The following is a 25,615-nucleotide window of genomic DNA, read 5'->3' as shown; positions in this document are numbered from 1 at the left end:
GCTTGCGTAGGAGTTTCTTCAAGCTGCGTATTGGTTATCACGGCGAACCCTTGACACAGCCGGGGTCTTTCTTGTATCTTCAGGCGTAGCAATTGCTATCATCACTGCTCACTTGCTTGCCTGCGCTCGCCATCTTACAAGTTACTTTGAATTGAACTCGGAGGTGCTAGTGCATTATGTAATAGTTTGAAATCTCGAAAGGCTCACTAAATAAGGCTGGACATTCAAACTCCGACAGGTGCACATCGCGTCTCATTTACATCAGCTCACAGTCGACTCAATCGACTCACCTTCAACTATCGTCACCCGTCAGTCCTTGCTTCCGCTCTACACATCTCCCACCCGTCCCTGTGAAACAAGCGCTGCACACCATGTCCATGGAAGAGAGCATCAGCCTGGAGGAGACGAACAAGATTCGTATCTCCCTCGGCCTCAAGCCTCTGACCGACGATAGCGCTCCTGCGGACGACAGAGAGAAGCAAGCGGAGGACAATTATGCGAAGCAACGAGAGAAGGAAGCAAAAGAGCGGGAAGCAAAAAGAATACAGGAGAATATTTCGAAGTGAGTATACTTCTTTCTCGACGGGTGAGACAGCTACTTCTACCTTCTGTTGGGCGATCAGGCCCATGCGCATCGTCAGCGGAGATACTCATAGGACCGTCTATCTAGGGTGAGGAATCGCCGGGAGCTCAATGCAAAGCTAAAAGGTTCCACTCTCGGTGATGCCGACGGCCATGTAGACGACACTTTGAAGTGGATCAAGAAGAGCAAGAAGAGGGAGAAAGAGCTTGCTAGGAAGAGGCAGGAGGAGCTTGAGGACATGGAAAAGGCCTTTCAAGAAGAGTACACAGAAAGTGAGTTGTCATGTGCCATGCTCGCTGTGTCATGTCTAAGAAGTGCTGTTTGTCAGAGGACCTCGCCGGCTTGAGGGTCAGCCATGACTTCGAAGGCATGGACGAAGGCGAAGCACGCATATTAACACTGAAAGACAGCCGGATCCTTGACAATGAAGGTTTGTCATTCACGTGCATTGGAATCTGTGGCATATTAACGTGTGACGAATGAACAGAGGACGAGCTACAGAACGTAGAAATGGCTGAGCATGAGCGCGTGAAGAAGAACCAAGAGCTTAAGATAAAGAGGCGAGACTACACTGGTTACGATGATGAGGAGTTCGCTCCTGGTGCAGCTGGTATGAAGCGGTCGTTGCTATCCAAATACGACGAATTCCTGGAGGGCCCGAAAGAGACCGTATGTGTAATGATTCTCTACCCGTTTTCGCACCTCATACGCCATCGTTTAGGGATTTCGGTTGGGCACGAACGTCACCTCTACTCAGTCTAGACGTGACGAGCGGGAGCAGGCAGCTGCCACTGTGAATAAGTCCTTGCTCTCTATAGACTACGCTAGTAAGTATATAGCATTCTGATGGGACGGAAACTCAACGGTAGCTGTAGAGAATATTGAATCGGAAGATTACCTCAAAGAAGGGGACGTCGGGTTTAAGAAGCCTAAAGTGAGTATTCGACCGATGCTCATCACCTCATTTCTAACGGATTCGCAATCTTATTTAGACGAAGAAGAAGAGGGCTTCTCGTCGAGTCGCGGCAGAGGATCACGACATTCCCCCGCCCAATGGTGATGATCAGATGCAGGTAGACGAGAAGCCGATTGTCCCACGACCTCGTAATCTGGACACGAATTTCGTAGATGACGACGAGCTACAAGCAGCTCTTGCCCGTTCACGCAGGGCGAAGTTACAGAAAGCTAAGAAACTGTCTCCAGAGGACATTGCTAGACGAGGTGAGCAGCTCGATAACGTGACAGGTCCTGATGCTGAAGTATCACCATCCGTAGTCGCTGAAGAACGCACGAGGTCAGAGGCTCCGAACGGGGACGGTGTTATCACTATTGGAGAGGACGGTGATGCGGATGGCGAGAGTGGCTTGACTTTTGACGATACCTCAGAGTTCGTCCGTGCCATTACTTACGAGCCAACCTTGGTCAAGAAGGAATCTCCTGCTGCAACAGCAGCACCAGTGCCCATGGAGATTATCAAGCCACGCTCACCGTCCGTCGATGTCAAAATGGAGGTTGAGGAGGCCGTGGAAGAGCTTGAAGCAGGTGAAGTGAGAGTCAAGGAGGAAGAGGATGACGAAGAGATGCTCAATGCGATCGAGAATGCGATCAAGGAGACCGAAGCTGCTGAGAAGGCTGCCGCAGAGGGCACGGAGGTCCCTGTCGGTACGCTTACAGAGCAAACGTACAGCGCTGGCATGGCGTCTACTTTGAACATCCTGCGCCAGCAAGGCATCCTTGCCGCGCCTACTGCCGACCAAAAGGAGCGAGAGAGGGTGCAGCTGCAGCGCGACCTTTGGTTGGCAGACTATCGCCGCACGGTCGCTCAGCGAGAGCTGGAACGTGCCAAGATGCGCGGGGGGAACAAGGATCAGGCCACGCGCGAGTACGAGAACCGTCTTCGCGAACAGCAGGAGGCTCGACAGAACTTGGAGTCCTTCAAGAATTACAAGCCGGATGTCAACATCGTGTACTACGATGAATTTGGACGTGAGCTCACGCCAAAGGAGGCTTGGAAGGCGCTTTCGCACAAGTTCCATGGCAAGGGCTCTGGCAGGATAAAGACCGAAAAACGGTTGAAGAAGATCGCAGAGGAGAAGAAAAAGGAGGCGATGGCTAGCGGTGACACGCCTTTGAGCATGAATCAGGCGTTCCAGATCCGACAGGAGAAGGCAGGTCAGGCGCACTTTGTGCTGTCTGTTGGAAACAGAGGGTAAGTCCACTCCATCGTGCAGATATGTAGCCGACCTAACGAACTTCTGTTCAGTGCCGTGCCTCAAGCTGCGGAATTTCTCGATGCCCAGCCGTTATCAAAGGGCAAGACGGAGAAAAGGAACAAGAAGAAGAATGCTGCTAAGTCCTCGACGCCACAGCTCGACTCGTCCGGCTTCATGACACTGCCCGCCCCCATGGCCAATGGCAGCCCTACTCTCATGGGTTCCCCGGCTATCATCTCTGGCGCATCGCCCACCAGCACTGGCTCTCCTGCGCCCCGGCCTGGGTTTTCGAGAATCTCTGCGGCAGCAGAGCCCTTCGCGTATTCAAAGGAAGGCACTCCCGTTCCGAGCGACCGCACGAAGCTGGTCATCGGGCTCGGCGCGAAACGCAAGGCGGTAGGAGAGGCTGCAGGCTCGCCGCCTCCGAAGAAGCGGTAGATTTTGTGTCAACCATCTCTTGGAGGCTTGAATGGAGTAGACATGTGGACACGGTAGTGTAATATCAGAGTTGTTCAGTAAACTATTATACAAGTGTGGGTTATATAAGTGGGATAATGTGCAGGTGAATGAAATTCAGAGGGTCGCGACACTTTTGATTGCCAGGTCCTTCGTGACTGCACAACGGCCGTGGTCCAGCCCCGTTCCACTCTCAAAGGCTTCCACGAGCGATGCTTGTCCATCATCGGTCCTGCAATGAGTTGATCAGTTGCATGGCCTCTACAGACCGTCGTGAGAGAATGCACCATTGCACCGCGTGAGCCTCCTTGTCGAGGACCAACTTAATGGTCGTCCACGAGAAGCGGGCAAGCGAGGGAAAACCAAATGTAAGGTCCAGCGAGTTCTTGATCCATGCTTGTGTCTTCGGGTCTACATGGTTCATCATTAGCCAGTCACCTCTGCATACTTCGAACATTTACCAGATGGATAGCCGCTTCCTAATTCTTTGCTCCATCGTGGTTTTGTCTTCGATACGCCGCTTTCGCCAGCATCGGGTAGGTCGTGCTCCTCAAAAACCCATCCCTTGACCCATGCATCGCGGGTGACCTTCGCAGCGATGCTGGCAGCACCTACGATCTTGAACTTCGAGTCGGCCTTGGCGGTCACTGTGAAGTTGATGCCCGGGAACTGGGAGGAGAGGTATGCCTCGTAGGTCTTCGTGGGACCCAATGCATCTACATACACCTGTGAAGAGAGACGTTTCAGCATAAAATCGTAAATTTCGCCTATGAGAAAGACGCGCTTCTGACAGCTGGATACCGCTTTGGAGCACTCCGCGGATGAGGATGATCGTAGCTTGCTCAGACTGACGGTTCAAGTTCGTCGGTGGCCGCCGAAGCATACCACATGAAATAGCTTGAGGACTGATGTGAAGGCACGATGGGCCTGTGGCAATGGCATCTGATGAGACTGGTTACGTACCTGAGGACCCGGACGGACCACCCAAGGTTCTCTGGATCTGAACATAAGGTCTCCAACAGTGATGAGCGCGTATCAGCCGTCAGTATCTTCGAGTCTGACGGGAAATTAGATGGTTCAGAAGCTATGGCACTGAAAGTGGACGTGGCCGCCGACCTGCGAACCCAAGATTATCCAGATCCTCTTGATATGCCGCTGGGCAATATGCCACGCCGTATACCATTGGACCAAGAACAGGTCCTCTCCCTGCTTCATCAACGCCCATAATGTATGGTCCAGGAGCGGTCGGAGTGGGTGAATGGTATGTGTAGGATTCCGTCAACGGTGCGGTCGGGTCTGCGATAGATGGTACAGCCTTGACAAAGGTCGATTCAGAAGGCACAGCTGTTTCCATTTTGCTACTAGGCATCGCAGACCAGTATTTGCTCGTCAGAGAGTCCAGTATGCGCTTCTCACAGGGTCTATATGAGGGACAGCAGCGTTCAGATACATGAGAAATCGCACAGGGAGACCGGTCGCGTTATTGTGTTTTGTTTGCGCGGCAGAACGCGATTGTGGCGATGGCCGATCCGGCGCTTGTACACCATAAGAGGAAGGTCCTGCTTCAGCGCGATATGAAGCCCTTCATCATATTTATTCGCATCAATGTCCGTACGCACTGGCCCTGCGCTGCCTAAAGCTCTCCTCGAGGAGCTCGAGGGTCAGTCTAGTAAGAACCGTGTATATTGCTGACTGGCTCAGCATGCTGATCCTACGATGTAGACGATGGGCATAACCACAGACGAAAAGCAGGAGTTCGCCAACTCTCTCGCAAAGTGGCCCGGAAACAGGCGCGGCATCAGCAGAAGCAGCAAAAAGCTGAACACTACAACTCAGCACATAGTCATGTGGCAAAGCCTCCTGCGAAACGCCCCACCGCGCACGAACATTCTGACTCTCCAGCGAAAAAGAAGCTCAAGATATCACCTTCTGCTCTTGCACCGCCGGGAGCATCTGGAAAGAGAAAGAAGAAGAACGATGGGCGAAATGATGAATCTGATACGAGTGACGAACAGCATGCAAGGGATGGAATGTCAAAGCCAAAGCCATCGAAAACAACCACGCTGGAGAGATTAACACGACAGTTTGAAGCAAACCCGAGTCGCCGCAAGAACTTCGTGTCACCTGCAGTATCTGTATCCCCTCGCACGCAGCAAGAAGAAGAGGAAGACGCGTACATTGCGTATTTGGAGGCAAAACTGGGCTGGAAGAAGAGAGGAAGGAAAACGGTGAAGTACGGGACAGGTGAAGAAGATGGTTTAGACGGTAAGTGCAGCACTGTCCTGGACAATATCTACCTACTGATCACCACTATTGGAAGACCTCTTAAATGACCTAGACACGATGGAGGGCTCTATTTTCTCGCAAGTGTCACAATCCAAGGTACATTGCCCATGGTTGTCGGGGGATTTTCAGTTAACGAGACCTCTTTTGCAGAATGACATGAAAGGCTTTGCAGATGATGACGCTGAGCAGGATATGCTAGATACTGGGGAGTCATCGGAAAGTGACGAGGAGGAGGGGAATGAGCCGGAAGAAGATCCAGGACCTTCTGGAGGTGAAGGTAGCGAAGAATGGGCTGGATTTGACAGTGAGGAGGAAACCATACAGCCAGTAAAAACCCCTCAAGTAAGTATGAAAGCAGACGATTCACCTGCTGCACCTATGCCAGGTGAGCATTCAGCATATCTTGCAGCATTACAGTGATTGGACCGGCCGCAGGATCAAAGTATGTTCCGCCGCATATGCGGGATCATTCACAAGGCGGTGGACAAGGCAATGCAGAGGCCGACCTCAAACTTACGAGACAGCTGAAAGGTCTGCTTAATCGGTATGATGGTCGATATCGGTAGTTCAGTGCTAAGTGCTGACATGGACATCCGGGCGCTGCGCAGTATGAGCGAACAGAACATAGCTTCTATCATAGACGGTGTGGAAGAAATATACCGCAACCAGCGGAGACATGGTACGTAGCATGTCTCTGCTCTGCTTCATTGCGCGGAAATGACATTTGCAATTGCCCTTGGCAGATGCGACGGCGACATTAACAGCCCTCATCATCGATGGCATCTCGGCGCACTCAATGCTGCTAGATTCTTATGTCGTGCTTCATGCTGCCTTCGTCTCCGCTTTGCATAAACTCATCGGCATCGAATTTGGTGTGTATACCCTGTGATTTATCAGTGATGTCTAAGTCTGATCGCACTTCTGCAGCGGCCTCCTTCGTGCAGAACGTAGTGGCCGCATACGAGCGCCACTTTGCCGACGTCCAGACGGGCCGAGTATCAGCGGCAGCGATAAATGGTGCTACCGGGGAACCTCAACAGGAAGACGACGAGACAATCGGAAAAGAATGTTCCAACCTCATCATTCTATTATCGGAGTTATATAACTTCCAAGTCATCTCCTGCGTCTTGGTCTGCGACGTCATCCGCGGATTGCTCGATGGCGATCTCACCGAGTTCAAGGTCGAGCTCCTCCTAAAGGTCACCCGAAGTAAGCATATACTGCCAGCTCTTGCGATTGATCTCACCGACTGTTCTCAGATTCTGGGCAACAGCTGAGGCAAGATGACCCGACGGCGTTGAAGAGCATCATTCAAATCGTGCACTCCAAGTTGTCCGGTGAAGCGAACGCGATGAGGTATGTCTAGCTGCTTGGCTGTCCGTACATGTACTTATCATTGCTGCAGCTCTCGCACTCGATTCATGGTCGAGACGCTCGCGAACCTCAAGAACAACAAGCTCAAGCGTAACGCCGTGCCGACTGCAGGAGGCGAATCGGTTGAACGGCTGAAGAAGTTTCTCGCTGGTCTGAGCAAGAAGCGTCATGGTATGTCTTCTCGCCATAATCTGCTGAGCAATACCTTATGCGTTCCCAGTGCTCTCTCATGAGCCGCTGCGCGTTTCACTTGAGGACCTGCACTCTGCCGAAAGCAAGGGCAAGTGGTGGCTCGTCGGCGCGGCATGGGGAGGCGACCCGCTCGTAGATCATCAAGAGAATCAGTGCGCGGTTGCTGAGAAAGATGAAGCGGACACATTGAGCGAGAACGCGCTGCTCAAGCTGGCTAGGAAGCAAGGGATGAACACGGAGATTCGGAGGGGAATCTTCGTCGTGCTCATGAGCAGCGAGGTGTGTGACATGGGCCGATTGGTTCAATTCGTAGCTGATGATATATCAGGACTATGTGGATGCTTGTGAGAGGTTGTCGCAGCTGAAAATGACCGAGGTTCAGCAGCGCGAGATCATCCGTGTCATATTACATTGCTGTGGAAATGTAATGCGTCCACCTACACTCTCGGAGACACTAGCTCATGCAGTCCTTCTAGGAGAAGTCATACAACCCGTACTATGCACTCATAGGACAGCAGTTATGCAGGAGCACTCATTCACACACGGTGACATTACAGTTCTGCCTGTGGGACTTCCTTCGCGATCTCGGCGAGACGAACGTCGGCGGCGCGGAGGTCATCAAGAACTTGGGCGAAGACTCCGGATTTAACGTTAAACACATCTCGTCGACGAGGATGAGGAACATCGCGAAGGCATACGGGTGGTGGGTCGCGAAGGATTGTTGCACCCTCGCGATTCTGAAGGTACGCTCTATGTATATAAGATGACGGCTTCTACTCATTGCCTTATAGCCTGTCGACTTCACGATCTTGAAGCAGCAGTCACACACGTTCCTTAAGGAATTGTTGAGCCAGATCTTTATTAGCACACAGGTCTCCACACCTCTGCTCAGCGGCGAACGCAACGTTTTTCCGACGACAAGGAACAGAGGTCCGCTAGAAGAAGTGTTTATGAAGGCTACGCGGATGCAGAACCTCTCTGTTGGGCTGATACACTTCATCAGCGAGGCGTTCAAGGGTGACAATAGCGAAGACAATGGTTTCATCAAATGGGCAAGTCAGGTCGCAAAAGACACTCTGCGGACAGGGATGGACATCGTCACGTCGTCGCTGGACTTTAGTTAAACACATGAGCGCTATATCTTTATTCCACGGCACAGCATAGTTTCAATCTGCTTTCTCGAATGCTACACTCGAGTACACATTTCCGCTCTTCCCTCCAAAAGAAAACGTTGGAAACGATATCGTAGAGCTGTCAAACTGCGGCTTGAATTCGCTATGACATCGACAATGACAATACCTACTGATAGCGCAACCTGGTCTCCGGGATTGTGAACTTGGACTTGAGCTCCTCTTCAGTGAAGTTGCAGGCTAAGCAATAAGGCAGTCAGAACAAATATGCATGCTATTACCAGCCAGTAAGCAGGATAACGGCACGCACAGGTTATAAGAAAAAATCCACCGGGCTTTACGACCCTTTCCACTCGAGTCGGATAACTCTCGGCCAATGATATGCCATTCTGATCTTTCCCCGCCAGCGCCATTGCATCGAAGGTCCCTTTGTCCAATACGAGATCCCATATAGCAGGTCCCTCGTGCTGGGATGGCATATCGCGCAGCAGGGGAACGTCCTCTCTCAGAAAGTCGCACACAGCGAAATGGATAGCATCGGTACCCCTCGCATCGCCGTCCGCTTCATCTGCGTGCTCCCTGGACGTGGCGATTGCTTGAGCGAGCTTAACTGCGTCTTCGCTATAATCCACGCCGCATATCCGATCCGCTGCATATCCCGCCTTGCGCAGCGCAAAGAGCAGATTGCCGTTTCCAGCGCCGACCTCGAGGACGAAGGGAGCGGTTTCAGGCGGCACGTTGCCCATGGCCCATTTTACCATCTTCTCTACGCTGTCCTCTCCAAACCTGGACGGATGGGCGTGATTGAAACCTGATCAGCTGGCATCGAGGCTGACCTACCATATCTCTCCTTCGTCGCCGATTTCTTCAAAATTTGACAACTCTGATGAGTACACATTATCCCAGCTATGTACAACGTTCTCTATGGTCAGCTCCCGTGAGGTTATCGTGCAACTCACTGTTCTTTCGTCCCGAGCTCGGATGGCGCCAACTCAATAGAGTAGTCGGACATGAGTGGCAAGTGAAAAGCGTTGCCTTGCTTAGTCAGCATCTTCCAAGGTTCCAAGATTAACGTGCGAGACACTTTGCCAGTCGAGACTAGAACCGAGTACATTGTCGGGCAGAGCTCAGGATTTAAAGGGCGCAGGCGGCATCGTTCAAGTGGAAGACCGGGGAGGCAAGCATAACATAAGATGATCACAGCTTGCGGTAGAGGAAGCTGATATTATGGGTATTGTACAGATATATCATCAGGATAGCTGTGAGGTTACACGGCCAGTGTCAGCCAAGGATATGCGAGCAAAAGATATAGCGGACGTACAAATAGGATATCATCTCCTCTCTTGTTTCTCCAACAAATCCTTGGCCTCGTTGATTTTACTCGCGAGGTATGGTGAACCACCACGATCTGGGTGGTTTGCGAGCATTATTTGACGGTGAGCATCCTTCAATCTTGTCTTGAGCTGAGGTGTGTCTCTGCATGCGGTAAAGACAGCTTAGCATGGTGCAGGTTTGCGAGCCCAGCTTGTATGAAACGCACCTCAGACCAAGGATTGCTATTGCTTCCCTTCGATCCATTTTTGCCTTGAAGCCGCCCTTCACCCATTGCTCGCCGGCGGCCGCGCCTACCTTGCGAAGGAGTTGTCTGCCAACAACGGCAGCTGCAATTGCGCCCACACCAACGATGAAAGGGGTGGCCATTGGATGTAGACAGGAAGACGATTAGATGATGCTCGGCTCAATCACCCGCAGTGCCGAGTAGAGGTCACGATCTGTCACGCGCCGCTGTCACGCCACCGTTGCGCGGCGACTACGACTCCATCGCGCTTCCTCTGGTCTTCAACATGCTCCCGACATCCTTATATACTGCGCAAAGAAGGGGCCTCAGGCCTCAGGCCTCATTTCTAATGCGCGCCAGCTATCAATCAGCACCGGACCTGTCAAGAATGGCGAATGATCAAAAACTAGTACACCCCTCAAACAAACGGTGGACAACCTTCCTGTTCGGTCCCGCGAAGCTTGCCTGTTCAGTTCAGCAGTCTTCAATGTTCGCATAAGTTTGGCAGATCTGACACTGAAAGAGAAGGTACCCACACGTATTGACTAGGTCGCCACAGCCCTGAGGCACTCGAGTGGCCATTTCTGCCGTATCCTCCAGGTTTCCGTCGGAACTTAATGCAAATGCTGCGACAGGTGTCCTCACGCATGTTGTCAGTCTATATAAGAACCTCCTCTGTGTTAATTTTCGGGCAGCCTCCCCCTAGTCTTTCGCCCTTCTATATACTCGCTTTGCAATGGGTACTCAGGCCTACAGGATTCAACAAAACTTGTTCAAAACGCCATATGATCCTATCCACGTCATGCAGACGACCGAAGTGGGAATTACTGAGGCCATTGTCGACACATTCTTGAAGACAGCCGACTCAGATGTTCTTGGTCTGGCGGCACGCTTCGGTCCCAAGGGCATTCTCGCTTATGTAGCGCTCTCCACTCCTTCTCACGTCCTGTATATCAAGATGACACCATCAAAGAAGGGTAAATCTAATGCAGGGAAACAACTTTCGCAGACGCTACGCGGTCGCGAAATCATCAGCAATAGGATACTTCGCGCGGTTGCATTTCGTAAGCTCGGATTCGACATGCATAGAATTGCGACAGCTTTGCATCATGATTATGGGCTCACAATCTCGAAGGCGGTCGACTTGCAATCAATGATTGTGACCGGCAACCGCCACACCCTCGCTACATTGTTCCGCATTCTAGGACCGAAAGAGTTATTATATGAGGATGAGGTGCATGACACCTTCCAGGGAGTGGCGTTCGATCGAAGTGAATTGGCGAATGTTGCCCTTCGCTCATGGGCTTCCGGTATGGTGGCGACCTTCGCACATGCGGAGAAGGGTCTATCGGAAGTGTCCACTATAGACACGCAGATGTACAACACAAAGGTCTACTGTCCGCGATTCATTCCTATTTGCTTACATCGCATGCAGGAACTCACATTGATCAGCAAGTTCGTCCGCGATGCAGATCGATTGCACGCCCTGAAACCTACAAAGGTCAAAAACGACGTTGCTGCAGAATTTAGCCGCAAAAGCAAAGATGGTGTGATCAACGTTGATCTGACGCGATTTAAAACACGTCTCCGGACATCGCAGACGCAGGTTCGTGCGTTTCGACTAAACGTGATATGTGACGGCGGTTGACAACTGCCTCTCACAGAAATTACTGGTAGAGGTGGTTTCGAAAAAACGATCGACCGTTGCGACCCACGGCCGTACCGTGCATGTAGAAGGAAAATCGGCAAGGATTTCTATAACGAAGGCAGTGCCCATGAATGGGAAGATCCGTTCTGTGTACACTGTCGGTCGCGAAGAACCCACTTCCCTGGAGAAAGATCGCATAGAGGTCCTGCTCGCCTTGTTGCAATGTCGATCGAACCTGTTCAAGTTACCCATCGTCCGACGCATCCTCGGTCTTGATCCGTCCCAATTCAGGACGAATTCGCGTGAAAGCTCACGACGTCCTGTTGAAGCCATCATCCGATACCCCACTCTGCTTAATCCTTCCCAGCGTTCCGCTGTAAATCTCATACTGTCCGAAGATGAGCAGGATCGTGTATGTCTTATACATGGTCCTCCAGGAACGGGCAAGACTTCTGTAATTGCAGCATCTGTCTTGTCCATTGACGGCTTTAAAGGGAGAGATCAAGGTGTATGGCTTGTGGCTCAATCGAATGTCGCTGTCAAGAATATCGCCGAGAAACTTGTCGACGTAGAATTCCTTGATTACAAGATCCTTGTGTCGAAGGATTTCCACTTTGACTGGTGAGCTGCCTTTGCTTCTGGAGTGAAATACCATTGAACATCATTCTACGTTCAGGCACGAACACCTCTACGAGAAAATCGAGCGCAACGTTATACGTTCTGACGAGTTCGCCGATAACCACGTTGGCACGGAGCGGCTCTTGTTAGGTTCACGAGTGATACTCTGCACGCTGAGCATGCTATCTCATCCCCGCATAGTGCTGTCAGGTTTCACACGGATCGTGCCACTCAGCACCGTCATCGTTGACGAGGCCAGTCAAATCGAGTTAGGAGACTATTTACCTCTACTCGGCAACTTCGGAAGCAAGATCAAGAAGTTGGCTTTCATTGGCGATGATAAGCAGCGTACGTTCGATTTGACCAGCTTGTCCGTCGCTCTCACACTAGCGCTCTCGTTCTCAGTCGCCCCATATGGTCAGGACGACTTGGGCAATCTCTCAAGCATCTTCGAGCTGGCTCATCTACACAAAGACGCAGTGTTCCTGGACACGCAATGTAAATACCTGTTGGTCCTCGTCATATTGATTACTGAACTACAATCGTCAGATCGCATGCCAAAGCCCATTGGGCAGTTCATCTCGCGACATGTCTACGGCGGTCAGTTGAAGACATGTCATTCTATCATAAGTCGACAATCTTGCCGTCTGATCGACGTTGCGAAAGGCAAGGAGCAGAAGTCCGGCAACAGTTGGACGGTAGGTGCCCGTAACGTTGGACAAGTTTTATATTCACATGAGTTGCAGAATGTATCCGAAGCTGACGCAGTTGTCCGCATCGCTAAGCAGTTACATGAGCAGGGCAAGACAACGAGGATCATCACGCCCTATGACGCGCAGCGTAACTTGCTCGAAAGTCGGCTGAAGGCGGCATCTCTTCCTTGGGAGAACAAATGTTTCAATGTCGACTCTTTCCAAGGTAAAGCGGTTGCATTGTGCTGTCGTTCTTCGCGCAATCTTAACACCTTGGATTTGTTGCATAGGTAACGAGGAGGACCATATCATAATCTCCATCGTGCGTTCTGAGAAGATCGGATTCTTGTCAAATATGAGACGAACGAACGTCATGCTCACTCGATGCAAGAAGAGCATGCTAATCTGCACTAGTCGTGCGTTTTTGCAGCACAAAGCGAAGGCCTCACTCATAGGCAAACTGGCTGATGAGTGGGGAGACGATGCGTGGTTGACCTGGCAAGACGTATTGGCTGGCAAATTCTAAACTGAGCAAAGCCATGTATCGACACTGCTATATCTTTTGTATTGTGTAGAAGTTGCCTTGCATATGCACTGTTTTTGTTTGCGTGGCGAGTGGCAGTGTCGTCTGTGGACCGTGGCTCCTAGCACGCTTGGACCGAAAGAGGCAAGAACGGGGCATGAGCGCTGAGCGCATCGATTCTCGCAACAAGCGCACCTTCACCAAGGCCTGCCTGTTACCGTCCTTCATGTCTACGCCTCAAACCCGTACGATCTACCAGAACCTGGTCGATAGCGATGCACCGCCTATCAAGTTATATACCCTTCTCGAGTCATTATTGACTGAGGAGCTGATCCAGGAATTGCTCTCGGGCGCGCCCTCGTCGCCTTTGCCCATCCCCATCCGTATCGGTATTTCCCCAGCGTACAGCTCCGCCGGGACGCTGTGCGCCATTGCCCTCGCCAGCGAAACTGTCGCTCTGATCATCCAATTCAACAACGAGGCAAACGCACAAAGGGAGATGTTGTCCTCCCAAGTCTTTTGCAATGCCGATTGCTTCCTCTACGCGTTTGATCTAGGACCCTTGGCAGCGGCATTGTATCTAGATCGTAAACTGCGCATGCTCAACGGTATCGACGTCCAGGATGCGTGCTTACCAGGAGAGGGTTCCGATCGTGACCCATTCGCTGCTATCAAGTTCGCAGTAGGAGAAGACGAGCAATTATACAAGGAGAACATAGACAGCGCGTTCGAAGACCTTACATGGGACACGTCCCTGCCACGATGCTTCAACTCAGTCGCTCTCCGGGCGTGGGTTGCCCGCTATCTGCCGAACATCGCCGACATGGAGGAGCGCTTCAATGGTGTCAAGCGAGTGAATACGCAAGACATGGATGACGAGGTGAGCTGCATGACAACTTGTCTAGCAAGGTGCAGCGCTGAGAGGATTATAACGAAGTACGTGAAATTGATTGCGCAGTTCGCGCGGGGCGACCAGCGCCTAGCCGCGAAGAAGACGAACACAACAGCGCACGACTTCAAGACATTGTTCACCAATAAGCAGAAGGCCAAGTTGACGGCTGATCGGTTTCAGGATCGGTTTAGGAAGAACTCCGTATGTCTTCTTTATATAACATCTATCGCCACTCATACTTGGCGCACAGGATATGCAACTGAGAGTTTGTGACGCCACCGGCGCAGAATACTTGACCCGTGGAGGAACCGCTGTCGTCGCAGGACGATCGGCTACTATTGAAACAGCAGATCGTCTCGAAGGCAAGACTATATTGGGGGTTACCACCCTGAATGCAGCGAAGCCGACCATCGTCGACAGACAGAAGGCCTATCATTCACTGCGCGCTTTTCAGGGGCATGTTCATCTCTTGACCAATCCATTCTTGAAGTACATTCTCCAGCCTAGTCAGGAGTTCAGCTGGCCAGAGGAGTTCATATCCACAGATACCATTCCCCCTGTTCTATCTGATTGACTCAATGACTCTCAACTTCAAGCTGCCAAGCATATGCTTTCTCTGACAGATACAACTCGTATCACGATGATCCAAGGGCCTCCAGGCACTGGAAAGACTACAGTTATTGCAGCATTTGTCCAATCAGCTGTGGCTGCAGGCTACAGTGGCATCTGGCTTGTTGCACAGACCAATGTTGCAGTCAAGAACATTGCAGAGAAGCTGGCTGATGTTGGCTTTTTGAATTGGAAGGTGTTAGTGTCTGCAGATTTTCACTTTGAATGGTATGTGTCTTGATGTCCATGATGATATTTATTCTATATATTGATTTGTTTTAGGCATGAACATATGTATGTGAAGATCAACAAGAATGTCATCCAGTCAAGTCAGTTCAAGCAGGCAGCTAGACTACTACAAGACTGCTCTGTGGTTCTTTGCACCCTGTCCATGTTATCCAATGTTCAAGTTCAGAAACTCACTTTCAAAGTTCCCATCAAGATCTTGGTTGTTGATGAAGCTAGTCAGATTGCTGTCAATGACTATGTTCCTCCTCTTCAAAACTTTGACACCATTCAGAAAATGTGTTTTATTGGAGATGATCAGCAATGTGAGTTCATCTTTGCAGTTATTCAAGAGTTTATTTTCTTATAAATTTTTCAGTGCCACCCTATGGCCAGGATGAGATTGAAGACCTGAGAAGTGTCTTTGAAGTTGAGCATTTGCATGCTGCTGCAATTTTATTGGACATACAATGTATGTGATATATGTGATGAAAACAGATCTAGAAGATGATTCTAATATGTCTGAACAGATCGAATGCCACCACATATTGGAGATTTCATCTCTAGTGCTGTATATGAAGGAAGACTTGCTTCCAACCCATTACATCCTGTTCAGGAACCTCTGAGCTACTTTTTTGATATTGACCCCAGTGGTGAAAAGCGATCTGATACCAGTTGGATGGTGAGTTTTAACAGTTTACGTCAGCCTTATGCTAATATACTGCAATAATAGAATGAAGAAGAAGGAAATGCTGCCATTGAAATTGCAGCAAGGCTAGAAGAAGAAGAAAAGAGTTATCGCATTATCACTCCATATGATGCTCAAAGAAACTATCTGGAGAACAGGATGAAAAGTGAGGGGTTGAGGTGGCAAGATAAGTGCTTCAATGTTGATTCCTTTCAAGGTGAGTGAGATCAATTGAGACTTTAACAATACTAATCATTACATGCATAGGCAATGAGGATGACTACATCATCATCTCCCTGGTTCGCTCCAAGTCAATTGGCTTCCTTAATGATCGTCGCCGCACAAATGTGATGCTAACACGTTGCAAGCGTGCAATGTACATTTGCACAACTTGGGCTTTTATTTGGGGTGCTGCTCAAGATACTCTGGTTGGAGAGATGGCTGCCACCAGAGATGAAGATGCATGGAGGAGCTTGGATGACATTGAGAATGGTGATTATTAGAATAACCACCATATTTCTGTGTCTAGAACTGTATGCAACTAATGCAATGAGTAAAAAACCCCTCTATCACAGGTGTGCAGTAAGAACATTTGTACATAAAGATCTCAAGTCCTCTAAGGCCTGAGTGATTGCTGATTTGAATAGCTCCGTTGATGTCTGAGAACTGGAGAATTTTGACTCAATGCCGAACTTGATCACGGCAGAATCTGCAAGGTCTGAAGCGCAATGTAAAACCATGTCTCTCGTTACTCGGATGTACTCACAATTGATCCCATACCCATCAGGGTACGAAGCACCAAAACTGTACAAAAGAGCATGAGCTGTATGACCTCTTCAATGCCGTTATACAGGCTCACCCAGTCCCTCGGAATTGGTGACCAGCACTCAAACCACTGGTACTCAGCTTCCATGTCTGACTTCGCGTGAAGAGTTCGTCGTCGAAGAGGATGTGATGCTCCTCATCGGAGGATCGCAGCATCATCTGCAGCCCGAGCAGGTGTCTATCGATCCCGCGACCGGTCGCCGCGTGTCGTGTCAAGTTGGTGTGGGTCTTTACCGCACGAAGCAGCAGTCCATGCCGCGTCCGAGCCTGAAACGATCATAGGTCAGCAACGAAGGGTATGTATGCAGCGCGATCAGTAAGGCGTTCCGTGCTTACGAGACTGTGTGGGTCAGTCATCGTGAGCACGAAGGCACGGCTGTCAGTTGTCAGCGTGCGAATGGTCTCCGTGCGTCCATTCTTGAAGAGTCGCGTGAGTGCGGTCTCATACGTCGCTGTGAAACAACCACGCGTCCGATACCATGCTAGCTGGAGGGCCATCTGAATGTACGCGTCAGGTGAAAGACGCGCTAATGGTCAGGATCGCGACGTGCAAAGCGGCACAGATTGTCGATGAGCCAGACCTACACCGAAACGCAATGGTAACGACCAACGCACCAGCGTCTCTGATCCATTCGGCTCCATATGCATCAAACCACAAGATCCCGTCATCCGAGTCATCCACAATCCTCTTCGCTCTCCGCTCGGCTTCCGTGCACTCCCGCTGTATTCGTTCGTCGACGACCCAGTCGAGGCGCTCCCATCCTGTCGATAAACCATCCAGCCTTTCGCTCTGCACAAATGCATCCCTATCGATGGCCTCCACGACTGCGTACTCTGCAGCAATACTCGGCACCAACGCATCGCATGGAGAATGCTCGCCTAGTGCGCCCGCTCGAGTGTTCGACTCGACGATGAGGGTAAACGGCTTGTCGTACCAGCGATTGTGCCCTGGGCGCGTCGACGGCCCGGAGCGCACGTTGTGGAGATGTGCTGTGATATCCGGTGTAGTGCATGGTTCGGGAAGCAGTAATTTTGCGTCTGATGAAGCGGATGGGAGCACGTAAGTGTAATGATCAAGGCTGAGGGCGAAGAGGGAATGATTGATCGTGCGAAGGATGCTATGGTTGATCGGAGAAAGAGACAGAAGATGGTCTTGATCCTATAACGCGTTTGTTAAGCGAGTAAGAAGCACCATCATGGAAGAGCGGCTAACCTCTGTCCACCGGTCCCTCTCATCGGTGGTAAGAACACTGACCGGCACAGCACGCTCACCACGGGCGAGCCGCCTCTCAACGTCGGCGACTATCGCCTTTAGCCGACGTTCAATCAATGCCGGAGGAAGCGACTGCATGTTCTCGTCAAGCACTTCAATCGCATACAGCCAATCATATGCATGAACGATGAGCTTGCGAGCATCATGGTCGCCCGGAGTTGGGAAAGATGATAGGGTATCAGAACCCGGACGTGGCAACCTAGCGATATTGAACATCTTGCCTGCGGTATCTCGAAGCCAGATACCTTAGAGGGGCGACCGTTCAGTGGTCCGCTTGAGCGATTTGGAGGTAACACACCTGCACGCGTGTTGTCAGAATGACAGTCTTGCCTGCGGGAGTTGCATTCTTAGTGAAGAGCAACATGGTGGGATAAAAGACGGCTAACCGTTCCAAACGAGCCTTCCATTCCAGTATCCGATGTACAAGCCAGCTCGCCCTACGTACTTGCCAGTCCGTGTACCCAATGTTTCGAGTCGGTATACGTCCATGTATTACGTCTTCAGGCACGTTGGGATCGTTGTGGAACGCCAGCCACCAATTCGAATTCACCAAAAGTGGTGCCCGCCATTCGTGATAAGCTTTTTTCATCCAGAAGTTGTCATCCAGCCAATTGGTCGGAGATGCTCTGTCAAGTGCTACAGTTGTTGCATATGTCCAGAACAATGCCATAAGAACACGCTCCCGTTGTAAGTGGGGGCGTCACCGACCAAGTAAACGCTCTTGACATACCGCGCCTATGCCTCGCTCGAAGTCTTCCACCCACTCTGCTCGTTTCTCGTAAGCTTCCCGAAAGGATGGGCCACCCCGAGCTTCATCTTCCAGCAGAAATGGTTCCAGCGATTTCAGGTATTTCTGCAGCGTTTGATGTAGACCGGGGACAGGCAGACGAGGAAGATCACGTAGGCGTGAAACGGAGGAGCTAGCAGAGGCCGCTTGCGCTCGTCGGGAGCTGAAAGATGCCTGCATAAACAAACGAGGTAATTGGGTGCGCCTCAGCATTTCATGTTGGGGGGGTGTTGTCTTAATTAATGCCCTCTGTCTTGCATGGCCATCCGAGTCGGTTAAACTCATTCTCGGATCGAGCGCCTCACGAATGAGGGCGTGATCACGTGCGTCTCGGTACACGCGTTCGCGACGCGTTCTTATTTTGCCACAACCGCGTTTCAACCGCCACCGCTATCTGCTCATGCGCTGCCGTGCCTTTAAGAAAGCGGCCTGTGTGCAGTTAGCTTATTGCGCATAATTAAAGACTTGGAATCCTAACCTGTGCATCCGAGACAGTCAGTCCATAATTGCAGGTGTACATATCCGCAGGACTTAACGGTGGAAACAGCATTCGCATGCAATGGCACCTCCAATTCAGATCGCTATATGGCTCAAGCGGACGTATCCACAACCTTCTGTAGATTCTGTATTTTTTTTTCCCCCATGTTTCCTATAGTCGACTTGCTGATGGTAATACTTGCAGGAGTGGCTAGACGGCTGCTACTCCTGGATCGAAAGCGAGTTCCACTTTGACCCCGCAAGTCAGATGCAGGACATCATTCGCATTGTAGACATGCAGCTCCTCGAATCTGATCTGACAGACTCCATGGTCGCGGGAACGGGACTGCCGCGGAATGTGGTCGACCTGCAGAACACAGTAATTCGTGGACCTATCCTTGTGCAAATCATATCTATCACGGACATTGGAAACAGTGCATTCTCACTACAGAGTGTCCGCCAGGCACGGCTTGAGCGCGCGGACATGGCAGGGCTCGCTAGGGCAGAGGATGAAGAAGATGAAGGCCCCATCCCGTCCTATCCACGTTCAATGCTACGCTTCCAACTCAGCGATGGCTCCACCACTCTACAAGCCATCGAATATCGTCGTCTGCCTGAGCTCGTTCTTGGGGAGACGAAGCTCGGCTATAAAGTAAGCTTGAACTAACCTTTCCGAAGGGCATGTCACTTGCTGTATATATGCTTTCCAAAGGAGCAAGTGCCGTCCTGGACACTCAGAAAGAAGGTTGCAGCAGCACCTCAACTTCATTTGATCCTCTTCCGCTCCCTTCCTTAAGATGGCCATCCATTGTTGACCAATCTCGTGCCGACAGATGATCCTTAAAAACGTCTCGATCCGCGGAGGAATAGCACTTCTCGAGCCCAAGTGCGTGATCATGAAAGGCCATCAGTGTGCCGACCTCGACGCGCTACAAGACCGCGACTTCGCGCGAGGGCTCAGAGTGCGTCTGGGGCAAGTCTCTTCTCGTCTCTATCGATGTTCTTGAGCTCATGTCAGTGACATGATGGGTAGTAAACCGGACGATCCTGCACTAGAAGAGCCTCAACCGAAACCAGAGGCAGCACTAGCTGTTCGGCAGACTATGCCCATCGCGGCTCCTTCACAGGCAGGAGGCGCAGGAAGCATCCGTTCGCCCTTTCGCGAGTTATCAGAGGCCCTCTTGCCTCCGATCGCAGGCCCCTCAGGTACTAGGCACGACGATGAAGATGCCCCGTTGCGTCGCCGTAAACTGCCTTCCCGCATACAGCGTAGCCCATCCCCGAATCCAATGCCACAATCACAGACGAACGAACCTACAAAGTCGCGTTTCTTCTCGACGCTCGCGCCAGGACCTGAACTGAACAACCCCTTCGCCGCCCTTGCTCGCGAGCGTGTGTTCTCTCCACCTCGCCAGCCGCTCGTTGTTGTGTCCGACAGCAGCAATGATGAGAACGACGAGAACGATTGGCAAGTGTCAGGGACGGGTACCACTCGGTCTGCTGCAGGGCCGTCCAGGGCCGCTCAAGCAATCCTGGAGCCAGCTCCTGCATCATCGAGCTCGGATTATGGCTATGAGGACGTCGATGACGCTCTTCTGCGAGAGATGGAACGTCAAGAAGCACTTGTGGATGATGAAGAGACGCAGCTTACGCAGACGAGAGCACCCAGCACTACCCTTGTGGGCACAGTTGCGACGTTCTCACAACGGACCGTCACGAGCATCCAGCCGGCCGTCGACCCAAGAATGAGCGCATCTGCTTCCGTCTTCACTCCTGGCGCGGGCCCATCATCAACGGGAGCACCGGGTGATAGCAGCTCAAGCATTAATGCCACAGGAGGTGTGGAGAGGGTCGGTCCCGATGTGATTACCATTGACGACTCCGAGGAGGATGACAAGGAGAACGTGCCAGTTCTTGCGCGCCGTGTACGCAGGCGTGTTGCAAGGCTACCTGCAAGCCGGTCAGAGGGGGATGTGATCGAACTGTCGGATTAAACACAGTAGAATTGCGAGAATGAAGTACGTTCCGCGATGGTGAAATCCCTAGCACTAGCTGAATTAATGTACGATGTAGAACTTTCGACCATTCTATTTATGTGGGGTCAGGGATACAAGTGCAATAAGTACAACCTCCAGTGTATCACGCATAGTGAAGATCACGGAGATACCATGGTAATCTGACATAGGAGCAGACGGTGGGAGCCTTAGCCGAGGATAGCGACTTTCTGCTTCTTCTTCTTTGTCTTTGACGAGGACGCAAATGATCGCCAACTGTCCACACGTTGCTCCCGATTTTCTGCATCAAAAGCCGGTGTTCAGCACTCGGTACTATCAATCCATGAAAGAGGCACACACCTTCCCATCTCGCGTCCTCCTCCGCCTTACGCTTCTTCGCGTTGACCTCGTCTTCCTTTTTACGCGCTTCGAGACCTTCGTTGGCTAAATTCATCTTGATCGCCCTTCAGGAATGGCAATGGGGTCAACAGACCGCAGCGATGTTAGTGAGTTTGCCACTTACTTTCTCCTACGGACTTCTTCGTCTATGAGAAACTCCTTCGCCTTCGCAAGCAATTGTTGTCGAAACGACGGCGTTAAATTCTTCAGGCGCGGATCGCTAGTGGGTATTGTTGTGGGAAGATTAAGGGACTTCAAGACCACAGCGCGAGCCTGGGTGATGATCGCATCGAGCTCTTCGCGTTTTGTCTTGTCAGAGAGATCAGATTCAGCCTGTAAAGGGAAATGTTGGTCAATGCACTGCTCGATGCGATGAAGCATATAGAACCAATGCGCCGCAACGACCAAGGCGATGGGACACCAGGGATTGAACAGACCTTCTTGAGGAGATCAAATGCATCTGGCGCACGAGGGTGGGGGGTCTTGTCAGGATGGATGACTGGACATCAGACAACGTACGAGGGATCCGTCAATATGCGAGCAGCGGAGACAATAGGCACGCTAGTGCTGCGCCGGAGTGTGGCTCACAGAGCGAGAGCTGTCTGTACTTCTTCTTGATGTCTTCGGGCGTCGCATCTTCCGTGACGTCGAGGACCTCGTAGGGACTGGGTTGTGTGTGAGTCGTAAGACGCCGGCTATGAGTGAGGGTAACAGATGAAAGAATACTGACTTGAGCTTGAATGCCTTGAGAATGCGCTCGACCTCGATTTCTCGCTGGAACGCAGTGGCCTCCCGGCTCAGAAGCTTTTCGATGTCGTCGGCGCTGCGAACAGGACCCCCATCAATAGCCTTGGAAACCTTGCTGTCTTTCGAAGAAGAGGCCTCGGTAGACATGATTGATACGCCCAATTGGATGATAGACAGCAGACCAGCCAGGAGAAAAAAGGCAGCTGCAGTAGCTACGCTAGAACAAGGACGTGGCGAGCAGAGGTAGAACGACGGCACTGGCCTCGTGCGACAAAGACCTGGATACCGCTGTAGCTGTGCTCGGGGTCGGGAGGCAAGACGCGCGCTGATCAATGGACGACTTTGCCACAAACTGCATCCAATGAACGCTATCCGGTCCGCGTTGCTGCGACCGCAACATGCCAACGCGCTCCATTCTCTAGCTTCCTCCGTAGGCCTTCAGTTGTATAGCTATTTCTTGCCAGACTTATGATTGACTACTGCAGGGCAGAAGCGCGCTTCCGTTCCCGTCGTGTAGAGGAAGCATCTTCCGACAAGGAAAGACCTGCTCTCATGGTCCGAATGCTGCACGGAGAGCCTCAACCGAAAGTACTCCTTCCTCAAGCGCACGTCCATCTCCAGTGACTCCGCCCTATCAAAAAGCACGAGAACTGCGGTATGCCACTCAAAATCGGAATATCCTGATGTACACTGCGGCCGTGGTACGTGCATACCAGCCGCTCGATATTTTCCCCTTTCGTAACAACATGAACTTTCGCAGATTGTATTCGGTGTTGGAGCCACATATGCTTCAGTACCTCTGTACCGTATGTTCTGCGCGGCCACTGGTTTCGCAGGCACGCCGCAGGTCGGGATGGGCAGATTCGAAGCCGACCGCCTTGTCCCTGTGGAAGACGCGAGACGAATCAAAGTGCATTTCAACGCTGAGAAGTCCGATGCGCTTCCTTGGACCTTTAAGCCTCAACAGAAGTTTGTCAGCGTGCTTCCTGGCGAGACTAGTCTGGCATTCTACAAAGCAAAGAACAATTCGAACGAGGACATCATCGGGATTGCAACATACAACGTCACTCCTGACAGGGTATGTTGTTCACCTTAATACAATACATCTGCTGACAGCACGGTCGATGCCTTTCAGATTGCACCTTACTTTGGCAAGGTAGAGTGCTTCTGTTTCGAAGAACAAAAGCTGCTTGCAGGGGAAGAAGTAGACATGCCCCTTCTGTTCTTCATCGACAAGGACGTCCTCGACGATCCTGCGTGTAGAAATCTGGATGACGTCGTTTTGTCCTATACGTTCTTTAAGTGAGCGCTTGATTGACTATAGGCTGCCTTCATAGGTTTAACATATATCTAGGGCAAAGAGGAACTCCAAGGGGCATTTGGAGCCTGACGCGCCTGAAGATGTCGTGCAGGCTTCACAAGGTTTCGCTGGATACGAGATGGCACCGAAAGTGGAGGATAGGCCGAAACCTACCAGTGAATCGTCGTAGTCATAGCGTTCGTTGTCTTATGTGTCTTACGTACTCCCCACTCCGAGGAATATTTACGGAACATGCTATTGCAGTTGATCAACATGGAGACTTGGTGGTGTCGGCGCTGCATTCGCACGCCCGGGTCCGAATGACCGGCGGATAAGACCGACAAGCATCTAACCATTTGTGACTCGGAGGAGGGCATTGAGTTACGAGAGAAAGTACGATAGTTCGTGATATACAAAGGATAGAGTACCAATGGCATGTACATTTGTCCGCGATATACAGAGTATAAATGAGGAGATTTGAGAAGAATAGTTAAGAGTAGTTCGGATAGTTCGGCAGTGGGAATGTAGAATAGTCAAAGTCGATGAAGAACATAGAGATAATCACATATGTCGGCCTTTCACAGCAAAGCAACAACAGTTGTAGGCATGACAGACGGCCACACAATGAACAGCGACAGACAGACAATGTCGACAAAGTCCACAAGAGACTTGAGGTTAATCTCCCAACAAGTTTGCATGGCCTTTCAAACCCCGCTGTGGCTGAGATGACCAACCCTCACGTTGCATGATCGATAAGTACTCCCGACGCGATCGGCTTCATGAACGCGAAACCCTCAATTCTTGAAATACGGAAGGGCAATGCAGAGCCACGCTTCATCCTGAATGCCAAGAGGTCATGTGGTCAATGATGCGATGGAAATGTGATGTTGAACTGCACGAGAACTGTCGCACTATGTTTTTTAACTGATCTGAATGCACGACACTGTAACGCTGAGTCTTTAAAGTTTAAACACAGTTGGGTAGATATATACATTAGTGCTTGGGTGAGTTTTAATACTATATATGCTTCACAATGCTGGCAAACTACAGAGAACTCTTAATGTGTACTAGATCTTGCTAAACTGTCTAAGGATTTTGCAAAATATGAGAGAACGTCCCATTCCAAAATGAAGTCGGAAGCCACTGCAATGCGACGGCTACCTTCAGCCACTTCAGCCACAGCGGGGTTTGAAAGGCCATGCAAACTTGTTGGGAGATTAACCTCAAGTAACAAGAGCAGTCGACAACAGCCGTTTAGGGACACAGTCGTCAACAGGGACCACACGGGAGACATGGAGGTATTTTCGAGCATGCTATATGCTGTGACAAATGCTAATTAGATAGTCAACCTTCAACCATAATAAGTGAACATTACATGTGCCGCCACAAATCTAGAATGTGATAGCCACAATGAAACTGTGGTATATGACAAACCATAGTTTGGGAGTCTCATACTTCTCGCAAAATAACAGATTGGCGGAGGTTGCCAATTATATTTCCATATTTGTGACTACACACATTCTGCGAAGTTTGAATTTGCCCTGTAAGATTTTGCTCGATCCCATGTATGGTCTCAGATGTTAATTTTGCTACACAAATTGCGACCAGTGCAAATAATGAAATAGAATCTGACTATCTAATTATCATTTGCTAAGCATATTACACGCTTGAAAATGGCACCATGTCTCCTGCGCCAATCGCCACAAGCTCGTGCTGGAGCGAAACTTTTGGGGCGCTCATCCAGCCACAAACGTGGGAAACGGGCAACGAGGGGGGCCATGATAATGTAAGCACATGCTCTGCAATAGCTCGCTATAACCCGAATGACTAGCTATAGGGTCATTCGGAAATGGCCCCAACCTGAAGTCTGGGCGTCTATTTGACGATATCTCTACATTAGGCTTGCTGCGTTGTATTATATAATTAGACTCTTTTTGCGGCGGCTGTGGCCGCACGTTTCTTCACTTCACTTTTCAACCGACAGACGAAGACAACTTACCGATGCTTCACGGATAGAAACTTTTACTTCAGGTCGGACGCTATCATTGCTACGCTTCATTCCTGGCTTTCTGACATATTTGTTTTGCAGGAGTCCTCGACGTCGTTCATTACGGACTATATTTGTC

The 25,615-nt window shown here is 50.8% G+C and overlaps 12 protein-coding genes across 12 annotated transcripts; 7 read left to right on the top strand and 5 right to left on the bottom strand.

Annotated features, from left to right (window-relative positions):
- Positions 1 to 267: 267 nt before the first annotated feature.
- Positions 268 to 3,234, top strand: LAESUDRAFT_816331 (SART-1 protein; the record flags this gene model as incomplete). Its single annotated transcript, XM_040914766.1, has 9 exons — positions 268 to 562; positions 671 to 855; positions 912 to 1,013; positions 1,071 to 1,252; positions 1,305 to 1,410; positions 1,459 to 1,517; positions 1,576 to 1,804; positions 1,859 to 2,792; positions 2,847 to 3,234. Exons 1-9 carry the CDS (start codon positions 372 to 374, stop codon positions 3,232 to 3,234), a joined length of 2,376 nt encoding a protein of 791 aa, XP_040758540.1. The 5' UTR covers positions 268 to 371.
- A 135-nt stretch (positions 3,235 to 3,369) lies between these two features.
- LAESUDRAFT_739477 (ribonuclease H2 subunit A) lies at positions 3,370 to 4,606 on the bottom strand (the record flags this gene model as incomplete). The annotated part of the gene is made up of 6 exons (XM_040911009.1): positions 3,370 to 3,484; positions 3,540 to 3,663; positions 3,714 to 3,978; positions 4,037 to 4,157; positions 4,216 to 4,309; positions 4,369 to 4,606. 6 exons carry the CDS (start codon positions 4,604 to 4,606, stop codon positions 3,370 to 3,372), a joined length of 957 nt encoding a protein of 318 aa, XP_040758539.1.
- Positions 4,607 to 5,462: 856 nt separating this feature from the next.
- Positions 5,463 to 8,343, top strand: LAESUDRAFT_527125 (ARM repeat-containing protein). The gene is made up of 12 exons (XM_040902816.1): positions 5,463 to 5,634; positions 5,689 to 5,923; positions 5,974 to 6,082; positions 6,147 to 6,217; positions 6,282 to 6,410; positions 6,466 to 6,747; positions 6,798 to 6,894; positions 6,944 to 7,083; positions 7,133 to 7,383; positions 7,433 to 7,528; positions 7,581 to 7,847; positions 7,896 to 8,343. Exons 1-12 carry the CDS (start codon positions 5,596 to 5,598, stop codon positions 8,226 to 8,228), a joined length of 2,049 nt encoding a protein of 682 aa, XP_040758538.1. The 5' UTR covers positions 5,463 to 5,595; the 3' UTR covers positions 8,229 to 8,343.
- LAESUDRAFT_739475 (S-adenosyl-L-methionine-dependent methyltransferase) lies at positions 8,271 to 9,246 on the bottom strand (the record flags this gene model as incomplete). Its single annotated transcript, XM_040911008.1, has 5 exons — positions 8,271 to 8,355; positions 8,408 to 8,474; positions 8,545 to 9,020; positions 9,075 to 9,140; positions 9,194 to 9,246. 5 exons carry the CDS (start codon positions 9,244 to 9,246, stop codon positions 8,271 to 8,273), a joined length of 747 nt encoding a protein of 248 aa, XP_040758537.1.
- Positions 9,247 to 9,381: 135 nt separating this feature from the next.
- On the bottom strand, positions 9,382 to 9,945 carry LAESUDRAFT_708413 (uncharacterized protein). Its single transcript, XM_040906685.1, has 3 exons — positions 9,775 to 9,945; positions 9,556 to 9,710; positions 9,382 to 9,493 (listed from the first exon to the last, which is right to left on the bottom strand). The coding sequence occupies exons 1-2, from the start codon at positions 9,933 to 9,935 to the stop codon at positions 9,566 to 9,568; spliced, it is 306 nt and encodes a 101-aa protein (XP_040758536.1). The 5' UTR covers positions 9,936 to 9,945; the 3' UTR covers positions 9,382 to 9,493; positions 9,556 to 9,565.
- Positions 9,946 to 10,528: 583 nt separating this feature from the next.
- On the top strand, positions 10,529 to 12,065 carry LAESUDRAFT_665344 (uncharacterized protein; the record flags this gene model as incomplete). Its single annotated transcript, XM_040905183.1, has 3 exons — positions 10,529 to 11,182; positions 11,228 to 11,398; positions 11,457 to 12,065. 3 exons carry the CDS (start codon positions 10,529 to 10,531, stop codon positions 12,063 to 12,065), a joined length of 1,434 nt encoding a protein of 477 aa, XP_040758535.1.
- Positions 12,066 to 12,237: 172 nt separating this feature from the next.
- On the top strand, positions 12,238 to 13,276 carry LAESUDRAFT_665317 (uncharacterized protein; the record flags this gene model as incomplete). The annotated part of the gene is made up of 3 exons (XM_040905182.1): positions 12,238 to 12,756; positions 12,805 to 12,976; positions 13,041 to 13,276. The coding sequence occupies 3 exons, from the start codon at positions 12,238 to 12,240 to the stop codon at positions 13,274 to 13,276; spliced, it is 927 nt and encodes a 308-aa protein (XP_040758534.1).
- Positions 13,277 to 13,430: 154 nt separating this feature from the next.
- LAESUDRAFT_764322 (uncharacterized protein) lies at positions 13,431 to 14,739 on the top strand (the record flags this gene model as incomplete). Its single annotated transcript, XM_040913423.1, has 3 exons — positions 13,431 to 14,153; positions 14,211 to 14,366; positions 14,416 to 14,739. The coding sequence occupies 3 exons, from the start codon at positions 13,431 to 13,433 to the stop codon at positions 14,737 to 14,739; spliced, it is 1,203 nt and encodes a 400-aa protein (XP_040758533.1).
- A 1,419-nt stretch (positions 14,740 to 16,158) lies between these two features.
- On the bottom strand, positions 16,159 to 18,835 carry LAESUDRAFT_731947 (acyltransferase ChoActase/COT/CPT). The gene is made up of 9 exons (XM_040910142.1): positions 18,494 to 18,835; positions 18,172 to 18,421; positions 18,084 to 18,115; positions 17,726 to 18,030; positions 17,128 to 17,671; positions 16,849 to 17,039; positions 16,547 to 16,779; positions 16,454 to 16,491; positions 16,159 to 16,405 (listed from the first exon to the last, which is right to left on the bottom strand). Exons 1-9 carry the CDS (start codon positions 18,783 to 18,785, stop codon positions 16,257 to 16,259), a joined length of 2,034 nt encoding a protein of 677 aa, XP_040758532.1. The 5' UTR covers positions 18,786 to 18,835; the 3' UTR covers positions 16,159 to 16,256.
- Positions 18,836 to 18,950: 115 nt separating this feature from the next.
- LAESUDRAFT_708404 (uncharacterized protein) lies at positions 18,951 to 21,220 on the top strand. The gene is made up of 6 exons (XM_040906684.1): positions 18,951 to 19,066; positions 19,120 to 19,197; positions 19,255 to 19,701; positions 19,883 to 20,022; positions 20,083 to 21,067; positions 21,123 to 21,220. The coding sequence occupies exons 2-5, from the start codon at positions 19,132 to 19,134 to the stop codon at positions 21,041 to 21,043; spliced, it is 1,614 nt and encodes a 537-aa protein (XP_040758531.1). The 5' UTR covers positions 18,951 to 19,066; positions 19,120 to 19,131; the 3' UTR covers positions 21,044 to 21,067; positions 21,123 to 21,220.
- On the bottom strand, positions 21,035 to 22,507 carry LAESUDRAFT_731944 (DnaJ-domain-containing protein). The gene is made up of 6 exons (XM_040910141.1): positions 22,173 to 22,507; positions 22,031 to 22,107; positions 21,880 to 21,941; positions 21,567 to 21,775; positions 21,404 to 21,507; positions 21,035 to 21,344 (listed from the first exon to the last, which is right to left on the bottom strand). Exons 1-6 carry the CDS (start codon positions 22,334 to 22,336, stop codon positions 21,253 to 21,255), a joined length of 708 nt encoding a protein of 235 aa, XP_040758530.1. The 5' UTR covers positions 22,337 to 22,507; the 3' UTR covers positions 21,035 to 21,252.
- Positions 22,508 to 22,872: 365 nt separating this feature from the next.
- Positions 22,873 to 23,679, top strand: LAESUDRAFT_739469 (cytochrome oxidase assembly factor; the record flags this gene model as incomplete). Its single annotated transcript, XM_040911007.1, has 4 exons — positions 22,873 to 22,890; positions 22,950 to 23,267; positions 23,325 to 23,491; positions 23,544 to 23,679. The coding sequence occupies 4 exons, from the start codon at positions 22,873 to 22,875 to the stop codon at positions 23,677 to 23,679; spliced, it is 639 nt and encodes a 212-aa protein (XP_040758529.1).
- Between the last annotated feature and the right edge of the window lie 1,936 nt (positions 23,680 to 25,615).

The sequence above is a fragment of the Laetiporus sulphureus genome (genome assembly GCF_001632365.1).
Source record: "Laetiporus sulphureus 93-53 unplaced genomic scaffold LAESUscaffold_73, whole genome shotgun sequence".
Lineage (NCBI taxonomy): Eukaryota > Fungi > Basidiomycota > Agaricomycetes > Polyporales > Laetiporaceae > Laetiporus > Laetiporus sulphureus.
Note: the sequence above shows the minus strand (reverse complement) of the source record. Positions and strands in the feature narration are given on the sequence as shown.